Raw genomic sequence first — 14,859 nt, 5'->3', positions numbered from 1 at the left:
GAAATCTCCAGTTTTCGTGTGGACTGAAGGCAAAGACGCATTTAAAAAAAAAAAAAAAATCCCAATTTTTATTTTTAAAAAATACACGTCTATGTGTAGACATGGCCTGAATATCTTTCTGTTTGAGATGTTTGTATTGCCCTGATGAAGGTCCTTTGACCAAAAGTTTGCAGTTTTTTTTTCATTAAAAGATTAAATATAAGTGTGCAATTTTTTCATTTCTTTTTTAATTTGAAATTTATTAAAAAGTTTCCGTTTAGCTTCAGCAGATATAAAGTGAAATATTTCAAGACAGTTTTTGTCTTCCACCTGAATATCTGGCCCGTGAACTAAAATTAGCAGCACAGTAGGGTGGCTTTCAAGAAATCCACTTTATTTACATTTTCAGAAAATATTTTTTGAAATGTACATATCCAAGGCCAATATAGTTCAACGCAGTAAAATACCAATTGTGTACAATTGAAAAACAATTTCAAAGCAGTTGAGTTATATTGTGTACATTTCCATAAAACCTGAAACAAGCTTCAATTTCAGAAAGGTACTGACACCTTTCTATTATTAACACAGCATACAGTTAAAGACTGATCACAAAAGTAAACAAGTGCAACATCTCAGGATATTTTAGTAAGTCATGTCTAAATCCTAAATGGAAGAAAGAACTACTGTACTATGTACTATCTCTGTATGTATACACAAGATTTCCAAAATCATTTATACAAATGGAAAAGCCCTTGTTCACCATTATTTCTACAGTATACAAAAACCTCACCCTAAATCCTGCCTTGTGTGTAGCTCACATGTGTACATGCTTAACAAGATTAACTGTGCCACCAGGCCAGAAGCCCATTCTAACATTAAAATGTTTTACCAATTCAATATTTTATACATGTAAATAGATTCATACAAATGCAAAACCTGGATATAATGAATCCACAGTGATTGGTTGAAATAGAATATAGCCAAATTGTACATAAACCTCAAATGTAAAATCAATTTATAAGAGGTAGCATAACCACTGCTTTAGAAGTTATCGATAACAATATCACCATACATTTTGTATCTAAATTACAAGTGACGGCAATGACTGACACATCTCTCGGTTTTTTTTAATCAGAAGAAAACACAAGATTGTTAGGGGTAAGTTTACATGGTGATCAACCGATGTTCTGACATTTCATATATTCAATGCACATGAGGTTACCCTGTCACCTCCCATGTTAAAAGTTCATTTGATGTTTTGTCTTCTGATCATAAATCTGAAGTGTGCTGTGGAACATCGGTATATTAGCAACAATCATTTGGTTTGTCAAAATAAATCAAACTAAAGAGTGATTTTTATAAGGAGAACCACTCCATTGGCCACCAAAAAAAACAGACGTAGAATACTGACTTCATTAATCAAGACACTTAAATCTTGAAACGGACATGAAGTTCTTTTAAGTCAGGATATGCAGATTTCAGGAGGAAATAACTCTACTTGATCTCCTCTCCTGGATTTGGGTCAGCACATCCTCTGTGTCCTTTAACAAAGCATCAAAAATGCCATCAGCCAGCTGCATCTTAACATATAGTTCATCTTCGTCATAGTTCACCCACTGAGACTCTTCGTCATGCAACTCCTGGACCTTAAAGAGAGAGAAAACAGGGAATTCAAACTTTACTTTAATGCAGCAGTAGTTTTTCTTCTAAAACAAGTGAGCAGAAAGCCAGACAATTGATTTCTCTACGACGTCTTTACCAATATATGATCGACTCGGTCACGCTTTTTCCTGCCAAACTTAAGCATTTTCTGCCAGTCAGTCTTCTGGTTGTGCTCTCTTTTCAAACCGTACAACTTTAAAACCTCTTCTGTAAGAAATGCCTGGAACAAAAATAAATAGGTTACAAATCATGTTGGAATCATAAAAAATAGTTTGAAAATTACCAAATATCTTGTACAAGGTAACAAACCTGAACTGTTTGCATGTCCTTCATACATTTAATTCCATGAAAATATGAAGACTTGATGCGCTGAGGCTTCATCCATTGAGGCTGTTCTGTTTTATGATCCTTCGCAAATATGTCCTTAATAACCTCCCACGATAAATCAAAAACAGCCTGAAAAACAGATGCAATTATTGTAAAAGAGTCATTCTATGAAACGGGTGCCTTTTCCACTATAACTTTTCCAAAATGTTCATCAAAAGTAAACCTCTTTTCAATGTATTCACAGCATTAAAGACAAGATCACCCTCCAAAAATCATATTTGCCCACCTCAGGCAAGTACATTGTTTTACATTGTAAAACAATTAGTTTACAAAAATAATTGATGATTTATGATAAAATGGCTCTAGTTATCCACGTTTCTTGGGTGCTCTACAGTGTTTCCTCCATGTTTATTTCAGCATGGCGGCAGCAGCATGCTGAAAATTGCAGTTTAACAATAAACAGCAATGTTAATCCGAGGTACCTGTCTAGTTTTATACCATAAATATAGGCTATTGTTTTTTAGACGTTACAGACAATAGTGCCATGCGCTATCAAGAGTGCTACACATGTTTGTCAACATTGCAAAAACTACAATTTTCTTTTTTCCGCCACTGTTAAAAAAAAATCTAGCGGAAACACTGGCTCTACATAGGCAGACATTATTAAAAAGTTGTCTGTGATTTAATTTCAAGTAACAGTATGCTATTTACAGACAAAACAAGTTAATGTGATGGGGTGGTAAATCAAACCAAGGGACACAAAAAATAATAAAATATTTACCAAAAAACATGATTTTAATCTGAATAAATATGTCTAATGTCATTAGGAAAATATATTTAATTCTGAAAATAACAAATGTTAATGATAAGAAAATAACATTTACATGGTGATATTTTAAATGTAAATGTCATGTTGGTCAACACGGACACATGGAAATTATGGCTTCTCGATTATGGCAAAAATCATAATCATGATTATTTTGGTCAAAATTTAAATCATGATCTCATCGATTAATGATAGTTCATTTGGAGGTTGAGTACATTAGCCACATCTCTTTCCACAACCGCAGAAAAATATCACTAATAGGCTATAATAAAGAAAATAAGGAAAACAAGTGAATTCTACTTCTGTCATGTTTGCAGGCTTGCCTACATTTCTGTGTGTATCTGTACTAGTTGGCTCTCTGTCCCAGTATATTAGCAGCTTTTCTCTTTCTCCACTCCTACATGTTTTCATTACTTATCTTTTCTTGGCTCTCTGCTTCAGCTGTACACAGCGCTAGTTACAATTTCGGCGTGGTTCATGATGCTACCTATTATTAGTGAACCGACTGCATGAGCATACTCACACACAACTTAAAACGGCTTGAGTGGCCTGTACACACGAGATCGCACAGCCCTGATGGAAATGACCATGCACTTGTGAAAAATGGTTAAAAACAGTGTGATAAGTTAAGTTAAGAATAGTATTTTCTTGTACATCATGTAAACAAGAACCCTTGAATTATTAGCTTCAGGCTTTAGAAACAGACTTTGGCTTTAGTTTGTGCATTTCATCTGCTATCGACGCAAATGGCACCCGTTTCAAAGAATGACCCAAAACCACTGTTCTTTTTTTTTTCTTAGAATAATGAACATGTTGTCCATGTCTAGCATGGCTAAAACCAGACCAATTCTGAATTGATCTCAATTGTGGAGCGTAACCAGCAGTGAAATTAAACTTAAGTTTGTAACAAACACGCTCTAAGGCTTCCGAAAGAGAGAGCTACAATACACATTAAAAGGTGGGGGGTGACCATTTCATTACACTATGCTGGCAATCAAAGTAGTGGACAGGCATTACACCAAAAATACAAACATGGATCGTCCACGCAATAAACCCAGGAAGTTTTACCAAACACGGTTGAATCACACAAAGACACAAGCATTAAATCTCCGTGCTTTATAGAATCAGTTTACCGGCGGGTTAAGAAATTTAGGCCCGCTATACCTTCTCAAAGTAAACGGTAACACTAAAGCAAGAGGCTACACTGAGATTTTGAAGGAAAAGATCAGGCAGTGTGCCAAGAAACCTGGTTAGAGTGCATGTAGTTGATCTTAATAACATAAGAAGCTACAGCAAATCCTGGAAAAATTTTGAGATTGGGATTACACTGCACTCTTTAGCCATTATCTTTCATTATGGGAAAGGAAGTGAGTAGTTTTTATAAAAAAAAGTTTATAAAGTCAGGATTAAAACCCTCAAATCTAAAGGTTGTGTTTTTCAACGCCTTCTGGTTATGGATTGACTTTACCTGTTTGTAGCTTTGCTTGCAGTAAGTGGCCTGGTTTTCACTCGTGGTATCCCCTCCTAAGAAATCTACTGAGGCCTGGGGTCTAGGAAATCCAGCCAGCGATGCACCCATTCCCAACCTGCACTTGTCCCAGATTTCCTGAGTTGCAGCATACACAAGTTTTTCCATTTCTGGTATACCATGCGGCACAATCATGACAGGTCTCTCAGGTATTGTGTTGGCTTGAAGAGGTAGCTCTGGCCTGGGAGGAGTCATCACCTGTTGTATTGGACCTGAGCCAAAAGCACCTGAAATACCTCCCTCCTGCCATATGTGGAGATGTTTCTGTCTTTGCTCTTTCCGAGAACTAAGACCAAAGTCCTCCTCAAACCAGTCTGGTTCATCTCCTAAAACATCCAACAGCTCTCGGCTAAGTTCCAGCTCAGCCAAGCGCTTAGCCAACTCCTGTTGCCCAGACGCATCCAACACAGGACTCTCCTATGGCAGAAAGGCCATTAATTGAGATTTGACACAATTACTCAAAATACAGAAATTCAAATATCTTGCTTCCGAGAGTTAATGTAGACACACACACAGACACACACACACACACACACACACAGACACACACACACACACACACACACAATGAATAAAAAGGACTAGTTACTCACCTGTCGGTTATAAAGTTCTGGTGATGTTATATCCTCTTCCTCTTCATTGAACATATAAAACTCATCCATCTTAATGTTGGTTGAAGGTAAGCCTGTCTTTGTAGAACCGCCATAATCATCTTTCTTCAGATTGGCATCTTCTATCTTCTTAAGTTTAGCTTTTTGTATCTGTTGGTACTGTTTCACAGCGTCTGTCACACAGTTTTTAAAGAGCTGATCTGCAAATGTGTTGAAGCTCACTTTCTCATAGTTGTTTGAAACCTCACACTGTTCATCACTTTTATCATCAGTAGAGATCTTGGTATCAAAGCCCTTTTCATTGCTTAGTGAGTCAAGAAAAGTCAAAAGTTCCACTTCCTGACCCTGCCCTTTCAAGTTTGACTTCCCTAAGGTAGGCAGGGGAGAATGTCTGTTTTCTGTCGAAACCAGGTTGATTTCTATGCTTTCTCCATTAATTAATGAGCACTTTTCATCTTTGGAGTTATCTGAAATGAGGTTAGAGTTAGTCGGTTCCCAATTCAAAACTGGTGCCACAGAATCTTTCTCTAATGTGGTTAGCTTGTTTTGTAGTTCACAAGATCCATCGGTTTGATCAAAGTGACCTTTGTCTCCAGTGTAAAACATCTCATCAGATTTTTGGCTGTCATCATCTACATGGCTTTGTTGTTGCAATTGGTCCTTCAAAGGCTCTTTGTGTGATGCGTCATCAACAAAAGAATCCTCATCATCTGTGGTGTCAACATCAGCATTACGACCCTCTTGAAGGCGAGAAATATGATTAGGAGAAACAAAGACACCATGGCCTGGTTTGCATTCAAAGTATACCACACGATCACAGGTTCCATCATTACTTCCTTCTGATGTATCAAGCTCCACTCCAGCCCAGAACCCCTTGGCAAACCTAGTTTGGCCTTTGAACCTTAATGTACCTAATTGAAGATTCCTCACAAGGACTCTTTCACCAATACTGAATCCATCCATTTTGTCCACTGCTGACAAAACCTGTGAATTAGAAGTGGACGAATCTGTGGATATTCCAGAGATTAAGTCCTCTCCTCCATCCTGATGTATGGATTTTGCAGTTTGGCTCTTGAGGTCAAGAAGGTGTTCAGAGTGGACATCACTAATCGATTTTGATTTTGAGGAAAGCTCTTCACCAATTTCATCCTCACTAATTGTTACAGACTTGTGGAATGATTTTCTTTGCTCTTCTGGAGTGGAGGGTGAAGAATGTTTGCCCAAAGCCATTAGGGAAGACTCTGCCAAGGACTCAAAATCATCCTTATAACCATCAGCTGAGGTTTTATGCTCCACTGTAGACATTTGATTTGGTAGGGAGGGTGTGGTTTCAACATCATCTGTACCATTGTGAGACTCATCCTCAGGCTTGAGCTTAGAAGCACTATTCTGGCCATTTACTCTGCGGGACTCTTCAGCATGGTCTTTGCTACTCAGTGAGTGCAACTTCTTGACATCAGGCTCTGCAACAAGTTCCAGACTAAGGAAGACATCAGAGAGGTGAGCATGCTCACTTGTGGATTTTTCAGACTTCAGAGATTCTACTTCTGTTGTTACCTCTGCTTTATGTTTAGATAAAATGTTTTCACTGCCAGATTGTACTGTGGACAATGCCTGTGATGAATGCCTAGGCTGGGACTCAGATGACACCAGACTCTTTGGACTGTTAGAGAGGTCTGGACTACCCAAAACTGGTGTTGGAGTCACAGTGGGAGGATCTTCATCAGACAAACTCTCCTCATGGATCAAGCCTTGACCTGAAAATAAATACACGTTTGAACAGACGTACAACAATAAATTAAGAGTTACGGTAATTACACATGAAAACATCTTTAAATTGACACCATACATGCAACATGCCAAAACAATAAAAAGAATAGTATCTTTAACATACCTCTATTTACTTGAAAATCTGAGATGGTCTGGTCAATTTCCACAGACTTTGTGCCATCTTCAGAACTGTTGCTTGTTTCTGGCCTGAGTAAGGGTGAATTCAAGGAAACTTAACACAAATATATTATTACTACCAATTATATTCATATGAAATAAATCTTAATAAACAGACCTTTGAGGTGGAGATGATTTGATTCTTGTTTTTTCTGTTGTAAGCTTGTTGATTTCTGGTTTAATTGTCAATGTGATTCCCTGGTCTTTACTCAACTCTGATTTGGTCTTCTTAATGAAGTCATTATATGACTTAAAAGGTAAAACAAAGTAGTAGTTATGATTAACAAAGTAGTAGTACATGATTAACATGATTCAAATGTCAAATAAGCATACAGAAACTATGATTGAGGAATACAAAGATAAAATTCAAGAGTAATTAACCATTGAAGGACTACACACCTCTAGCTGTTTCAGGAGATTAGCCTCCTGAGCCTTAAGTTGCTCTTTCTGGCGTTTCTTCTGTTCTTTTTTCAACTGATGCACAACGGTTTTGCGCTTTCGTAGTTCCTCCTTGAGAGCAGAAATGCGGCTCTCAATACTGCTCTGATCTGATGCCGACTCTGAAAAAGAGCAGGAATCCTTAAGATACCTTGTTCTTCATAATGTTACGTCCACTCACACAATTGATACTTTAATAGTGGACAGCAACTTATGTCACTTAACTGATAAATTGAAGTGCCATAATTTAAAGCAAAAACATTCCATTCAAGTTGATGTATCACACATGTTATGACCACTGCATGATGTTACCTGGGCCCGAGCTCATTTAAGATGGACTGAGGTGAAGTGGAAAATTGTCCTGTGGTCAGAACAAATCAAAATTGGCCGTCTTTTTTTGGAAATGGTCGCCATATGCTCTGGGCTAAAGGAGGCAAGGACCATTCAGCTTAGGGCAGCACGATTTGGGGGAAATGTCCAACTGCTCTTTTTTCTGACAGATATTGCGATTGCGATCTGATAATAATGAAGATAATTTTTGAAAGTCAAGCTTCAGTTCAATATTCCTAATTCCATTAGAAGTAGGCTATCTACAACGGCAGTTAAAGCAACACCAAAGAACTTTCCCTCTGTTGCACGCACGCTATTTGTTTATCCAGCACCGGCTTTGCAAATAACGATGTCCACAGACAAGGTAGAATATTTTGCATGACTTATAAAAGTACGATGTATTGCGACATCAGATGCAAGTCAAATTTGTAGTTTCTTATGTCTCATTCCATCGAACTGCAGAATCACCCTGTTACGAGTGATGAACCACTGAAACGATTTTGGAAACATTATTTTAAGGTATAAAAAACTCTTCGGTGTTGCTTAAGTAAAATAAAATATATCCCGTCTCTAGGGGAAGCTCTAGAGTCGCTAAAATACCTGAAACTGCATAGTATACCTTTAAGATATCATGAGAAGGCTAACATCAATATTTCATTGGTTAGGGATGGAGATGGAAACGGTAGAGAAGCTGCTGTTGGAGATGGGAGAATCTAAAATAAAAAAAGACACTCCTTCGGGAAAAGTGGAATATGGGAAGTATTTGGAGAGGTTCATAAATATGACAGCAGTGCTGGTTATGTTCTATGCACTTCTTGTAGTGTTGTAGTACTTGAGTCCGGTCTTGGTCTCGAGATCATTTTTTGCTCACCCAGTCTTGTCTCGGAATTGAAAGCAAAAAATCTTGGTCTTCACTCTGTCTCAGCCTCAGCTATATTCTACTCCTCTTTGTACCGTTTTTACTGCACATACACTTATTGTTTTACTACTCCTATAATGTTACTGTTACTACCCTGCACATATCTGTCTATACGGTTCATACTGAATATCCATATTTATTATTTTTTATAATATTACTGTTAATACACTGCATATATACACTGCACATATCTGTACATGATGTTCATATACTGTTCTTACTGCATATCCATATATATTCTGCTCTTATAAGGCTAGTACATTGTACATATTTATTTTGGGGCAGCCATGGCCTACTGGTTAACGCTTCGCACTTGTAACCGGAGGGTTGCCGGTTCGAACCCCAACCAGTAGGCACGGCTGAAGTGCCCTTGAGCAAGGCACCTAACCCCTCACTGCTCCCTGAGCGCCGCTGTTGTTGCAGGCAGCTCACTGCCCCGGGATAAGTGTGTACTTCACCTCACTGTGTGTTCACTGTGTGCTGAGTGTGTGTCACTAATTCATGGATTGGGATAAATGCAGAGACCAAATTTCCCTCACGGGATCAAGAGTATATATACTTATACTTATTTAATTTATATTAGGGGAATTCCAAGCAAACTGTCACTTCCATAACACCAACTAAATGCAATGGTATTTGTATGATGCAAATGATTATGTGAAAAGTTTTTACATGTAAGTTCTACAACCAAGAAGAGTGAATGCTCAAATGTCAAGTAATCATCATTCACATCATACCATACCATGGCATTGTGTTGGCATTATGGGCGTGACAGTTTTGCATGGAATTGCCCTTTGCTGTAAACCGTACCACTTTCTTAACTGTATACTACTGTCTACACTGCACTATATGTCTTATACAAAGTATAGACAGGTGGTATATTATATCACATTGCACTTATCTGCTTCTTGTACTCTGCACAATAACAATAAAGTTGAATTGAATCTAATCTAATCTAATCTATTCTAATATAATGCATGTTGTTTTGGACAAAAGTGTCTGCTAATAATTTAAAATATAACCGTAAACAAATGGGACTTCCTGTGCAATCGCTGACTGCACCTTTAATGTAAGACATCATCAAACAAGCAAACTATATGTGTCATTCTGTGTCTAATCAGATAAGGTTGTTGCTGCACCGTCTCAGATTTTGTTCAAACCTTGTCTGTATCAAGAATGGGTCCCAAAACCAAGGCCTAAAAAATATTTCTGTTCAAATCCTATGTCTTTATATGATTTTCAGCCCTTGAAATTACTTCAGTTTTACAGCCTGAAAATCACATTATCTGCAAAGCGATATTTGGGCATTAATTTAATGAAAAGTATTATTCATAGGCAGCCCAAACTTTGTAGGGTGTAAGACAAAGATGTTGTCAGTATGACTAAACCATTATAAGTTTGTATGCCATGCTCCAATCAGTTACTCGATCTCCACTGACTTTTTATGTTGCAAGACAATGTCTCCATGGCATTTTTTGTTTTGTGCATGGCAGAAAAAACAGATTGATTAGAGAACCTGAAATGTTCAAATATCCTCTACTCACTTTTCACAGATGAGATCTGGTCACTAGAGCAGATCTGCCTTTCGCTGCCAGAACTGGTACTGATATTGCCTCCACTGCTGCTTTCCAGGTGGTGTGATGGGCTTAAAATAGTTTTTCCTGAAGGAGACTAAAGATAGAGAAGTAAAGATAGTTATGTTACTTGGCATACACTTTTGTTCAAAGTGACTTATCACTTTACACTTACATCTTAAACTGTCTATCAAATGTGTCTGTACGTAGCTCAGGACGAGCTTGAAGCCAAAATCAGGGAACATGCGTGCCTCTACAGGCATTTCATATAGCCTAGCCCACATCTTAAATAAACATGAAGTTTGAATAGTCAGTTTGAGAAGAGAGGGAAGTTACCTTGGCTAGGCTACCAGCGAGAGTTCGTGATTTTTTTGGTACAACATCGTCAAACTATGACCTCCGTAATTTCATTCTCTATGGCGAGCCTATGTAATACTCTTTTTGTCCACTGGTGGTTGTTTTGGCGCGGAATGAAATGTAGGCCTACGTTAGCCTGGCTAACTTCAGACCTCATCTCATTGAGATGGGGTCTGGGAACTAGACATTCATATTAAATTGCAGTAGCCTATGATTAAATGTGATGGAATATTCAACTAAGGTAGACTGCTGTTGTTCACAGAACTAAGCTATTTATGGTTACTGATATACTCCGAGTCTCTGGCCCTCTCTTAGAGCCAGGCATAGTGAGCTGGCCCCCGGAAGAAAACGTTTGGGGACCACTGCTCTACGGTGTAAAGTAGGTACCAATAGCCTTTTCACAACAGCGCCACCTCTGTTCAGGAGAATATTGCAACTAGTGTCGCGACCACCACACGCGAGTATAAATAGTTACGTTGCTCCTGTGATGTCACATTGTCGTGCTACAGGTCGGGCATGGCGAGTATAGTCTGCACATTACTGTCCCATGCAACTTGCCTACTGTCCCGCACCACTCGCTCCCCTTCCACTTGCCTACTGTCCTGCGCCACTCTTCCCTGCCAAATGACTACTGTGCTGTGCCACTCACCTACTGTCTCATGCCACTTGCTTACGGTTCTTTATCACTTGTCTACTGTCTTGTACCATTTGCCTACTGTCCCATGCCATTTGCCCCTGCCAGTTGCCTACGGTCCCACGCCACTCGCCTACTGTCCTGTGCTACCTTAAAAAAATAAAATTAAAAAAATAACTGTTAAGAAACTATAAAATTCAGGCCTTCAACAGACTGGGCACTGCTAATGATTCCATATTTTCGCCATCTGTGTTTGTGAGCTCTAACCTGATGTAGTCAACTCAATTCTATTCAGAATTTGAGTCTGGACCTGGAGCATTGGGACATGATTATGGGGGCGTGTTTAAACCGATACGGGGAACAAATGCCTCTGCACACAATTGAATAGACCTAACCAATCAGAGCAACCAGACTTTGAATTTCCCGACTTCAAATATCGTGGACGGGGTTAAATTCGGGCTGGCTTCCAGGTTATGCGATCATAATTTTCCCTTGGTGACTGACGTGTGAGAACTGCGTACACTCAATCCCTCTTTATTTCAAAAAGCCACTGTCTATTTAGGATCTAGCAACACATCAGCAAAGCTGCCATTGTGAACATTTCACTGTGACTTAAGTAAAACCCCTCTTTCATTAGGTCCACGACACTCCCAGAAGGCTAAACCTTCTGAGAGAAATAATGGGACATTAATGAAGCAGTGTTTACTCTGATATCAGAGTACTGAATGAGCACCCCACACCCTGAAAGACGAGAATCTTGCTGTTCTGATTCACACATAAGTATTTGCTGTCATTGTTACATCAAAATAAAAGCTTCAAGTAGGAATGCCTGAAAACTCACCAGGTCTCTTTGTGATGCATCAGACTCCTGGGAAAAGGAAGCACCTGCATGTTGGCTGCTAAGCTGACTTTGGGTCAAATCAGAATGCCCAGTTAGCTTCTCAGTTGAGGGAATATCTGAGGATCCACTGTACATTGAAAGCACTGTTGATGCTTTCTGCACTACAGCATCTGTGAGGACAGAAATTTTGGAGTGAAGAACTGGGTTAACCAGTAACCACCTTTCATTGTGCAATGATTGTACCTTATAATAACAGCTTCAAATTAATTTTGATGGTGTATGGTAATTTACAGATTAGTGTGTCTGTGCTTTACCTTATGAATTCCATTACCCTGAACTGCCTGTCTGTAAACCCATGAGAATTAGCAAATGCTATCATACAACACTAGAAACCATCAAATATGCAGCTTCTACAAGTATCAATATGGTGACTACAGCTAGTGGCACAGCTGACTACTAATAGCAGCTCACTATAGTCAGTGCTGTTATCAAAGCACAGCTGAAGTAGTTTGCAATGTAGAAGGGGGTCACTTGCGCTTCAGCCTGGTTGGTGCTCACGGAACAGTACCAGGACCGGAGCACTCAATGCTTAACATGTTTTTATTTGTGCAAACTGACTAACGTTTCGACACCCATGCGTCAGAGTCAGAGTCAAAACGAACTGTCAAAAAAAGGTGCCGCGGCAAAAAACACGGCACCTTTTCAAAATACTATTCCCGTTGCACATCAGCAATATCGTCAGTGAATTTTAGGCCAGCAGTACTTACAGGCTTACCGTACCAAAAAAATAAACGGACTGTGACTAAAACCGAGGTACACACTGAACCGTGATGTTTTTGTACATTACACCGCTACTATTTATGGTTATAGATATCCCTACATTCCTTCAAACAGTTCCCTTAATCTCTCTTATTCTAAAAAAGAAATGTCTGGATATCAGCTGGCTTCAGGTCCAACTGATTCTTAGCTCTAAGGTTGTAATATATAATTCAATTAAGTTAATGTAAGCTGATGTGCTACAAGGCTGGCAAGCTTTCCATTACCAGTAGTAAAATATTTGATGGGCTAACATTAACAAACGTTACTGTAGCAACTAGTTACCCAATGCTAAGTCAGTTATATAGCATATCATGTTGTTGGCAGCAAACAAGATCTCTCTCAAAACTAATGTCCGCTGTAGTAGCACTGTGAAAATATGTGGTGTGACATGGCATCCATCAATCAATATGTGGATTAAAATTGGCTTATTTTAACAGAATAAGGGGAATATTGTATTTATTTGCTGGACATATAATGCTGAAAAAGGACCTTGATGATTTGTGTTTAGCCAATTCAAATTCCTTCCTAGCACAATTATAATTCAAATCTAGTTGAAGTACTACCTAATTTTGAAATCTAGCACCCAGTTTCAATTAACCAATCACACCATTACAGAGCACTGTTTCTTCTCTGTGTATAAGGTTGATAATATCAGTAAGTGATCTACATGTACCTTTTTGGTGAGGGATCACTTCAGGCATATCCCTGTCCCAGGCAGACATAGCCTGCCTCTCCATCCTGCGAATCTCCCTCTCTTCAGAATCAAGACGCTGCTTCCACTGCAAGAGCTCCTCTGCATAGCTGCGACGCTGCATAAGTTGCTGCTCTCTCTTTGTCAGGAACCTAAGAACAACAGGGTAAGAAGGTTGTGGTAAAAAACACCAGTATGAAAATAACCATTATACAAACACTCTATATACAATTACTAGGTACAGGTAAAACACTTAAACACACCAGGCTGGCCAGTGCAATGTGTACATTATTATTGCACATGTCTGTAATACCTGAAACACTTTTTTTATGGTAGTAATCTGCAAAAGCCTTTCAGTACATCCTGCTGGACAACCTCTGCTTTTACTTGTTGAAGCTGATGAGGTATTACTTATTATGTTCTCTTTGGCTGACTACAAGCTTGCAAGGATTGGAATCCCAGTTTCCATTACCCTAATCTGCATTTGTATCCCCAGGATCTATTCCACCATCAATACTTAAATTAAAGTAATGTAATGAAAGGGGATATTACTTTTCATCCATGTGGCTGTGCATCTTCTTCAGCCTCTGCATAATGCTGCTAGTTTCACTACCCGACATAGAAAGGGGAGATGTGCTACGTGAGTTAGCATCAGTTATGGTCATATTGGAAAGGACAGGTTCCTCCATTGTTTCAAAGCTGGTGGGCTCCTGTAGAGGAAGTCAAACATATTTCAATTAAAGGTTTATTACAGCTTAGTATGGTGACTTTTTAATATTGACGACTGAGGGAGTTGCAATTAATACTGACCACGTGGCAAGCACTTTTTAACCGCTCTCGTAGTCTGAGGGTGGTGGAGCGCATACGCTCAATCTCTTCCTGTTGTTTCAGCAGTAACTGTCTCTCCTTACGTGCAGCTTTATTGGCCTCCTGAAGTCTCTTAATCTCTGCCTAAGTGAGCAATGACAAGACATTACATTACAAGCTTCCTGTTGGACGTGGTGAAATCCAACCAAGTAAAGTTGATCTGATATGATGATCCTGACCATTGCCTGCATTTGGAGCTCCTCGGCAACACCTATACATAACCCAGTATTCTCTATAGATTTTTTTCAGCAGCAGGGATAGGCCGGTCCGCTGTCACAACATTTGCTATAATGCTATTCGCCTTCGTTTCTAGCCTGCATTGATTAATTTGTCTGAAACCCTACAGGTTACTGATTATTATTAGCCTGGGTGCCAGCCGAACTTAGCCCCGCCCACAACATTTGAGGTCGGGAAGTTCGTCTGGCATTGCTCCGTTGTGGAGCAACTATACTCAAACCAGAGCTGTTCGGACCAATCAAATCGGGCTTACGATGATGGACAGGTGAGCA

At 39.1% G+C, this 14,859-nt stretch overlaps 1 protein-coding gene across 8 annotated transcripts in view; it reads right to left on the bottom strand.

The window, feature by feature from the left end:
* Positions 1–352: 352 nt before the first annotated feature.
* The window catches only part of cep350 (centrosomal protein 350), a 90,625-nt gene continuing 76,118 nt past the window's right edge, over positions 353–14,859 (bottom strand). For all 8 annotated transcript variants that reach the window (XM_048251876.1, XM_048251878.1, XM_048251879.1 and 5 more), the window contains 13 exons: positions 14,294–14,434; positions 14,036–14,193; positions 13,466–13,635; positions 11,974–12,143; positions 10,112–10,238; positions 7,280–7,440; positions 6,999–7,129; positions 6,828–6,910; positions 4,916–6,690; positions 4,263–4,739; positions 1,951–2,097; positions 1,739–1,861; positions 353–1,625 (listed from right to left, as the gene is read on the bottom strand). In XM_048251876.1, coding sequence (XP_048107833.1) covers positions 1,458–1,625; positions 1,739–1,861; positions 1,951–2,097; positions 4,263–4,739; positions 4,916–6,690; positions 6,828–6,910; positions 6,999–7,129; positions 7,280–7,440; positions 10,112–10,238; positions 11,974–12,143; positions 13,466–13,635; positions 14,036–14,193; positions 14,294–14,434 — 3,831 coding nt within the window. In that variant the 3' untranslated portion in view covers positions 353–1,457. The remainder of the gene's footprint in view (positions 1,626–1,738; positions 1,862–1,950; positions 2,098–4,262; positions 4,740–4,915; positions 6,691–6,827; positions 6,911–6,998; positions 7,130–7,279; positions 7,441–10,111; positions 10,239–11,973; positions 12,144–13,465; positions 13,636–14,035; positions 14,194–14,293; positions 14,435–14,859) is intronic.

The sequence above is a fragment of the Alosa alosa genome, chromosome 9 (assembly GCF_017589495.1).
Source record: "Alosa alosa isolate M-15738 ecotype Scorff River chromosome 9, AALO_Geno_1.1, whole genome shotgun sequence".
NCBI classification, from domain to species: domain Eukaryota; kingdom Metazoa; phylum Chordata; class Actinopteri; order Clupeiformes; family Clupeidae; genus Alosa; species Alosa alosa.
Note: the sequence above shows the minus strand (reverse complement) of the source record. Positions and strands in the feature narration are given on the sequence as shown.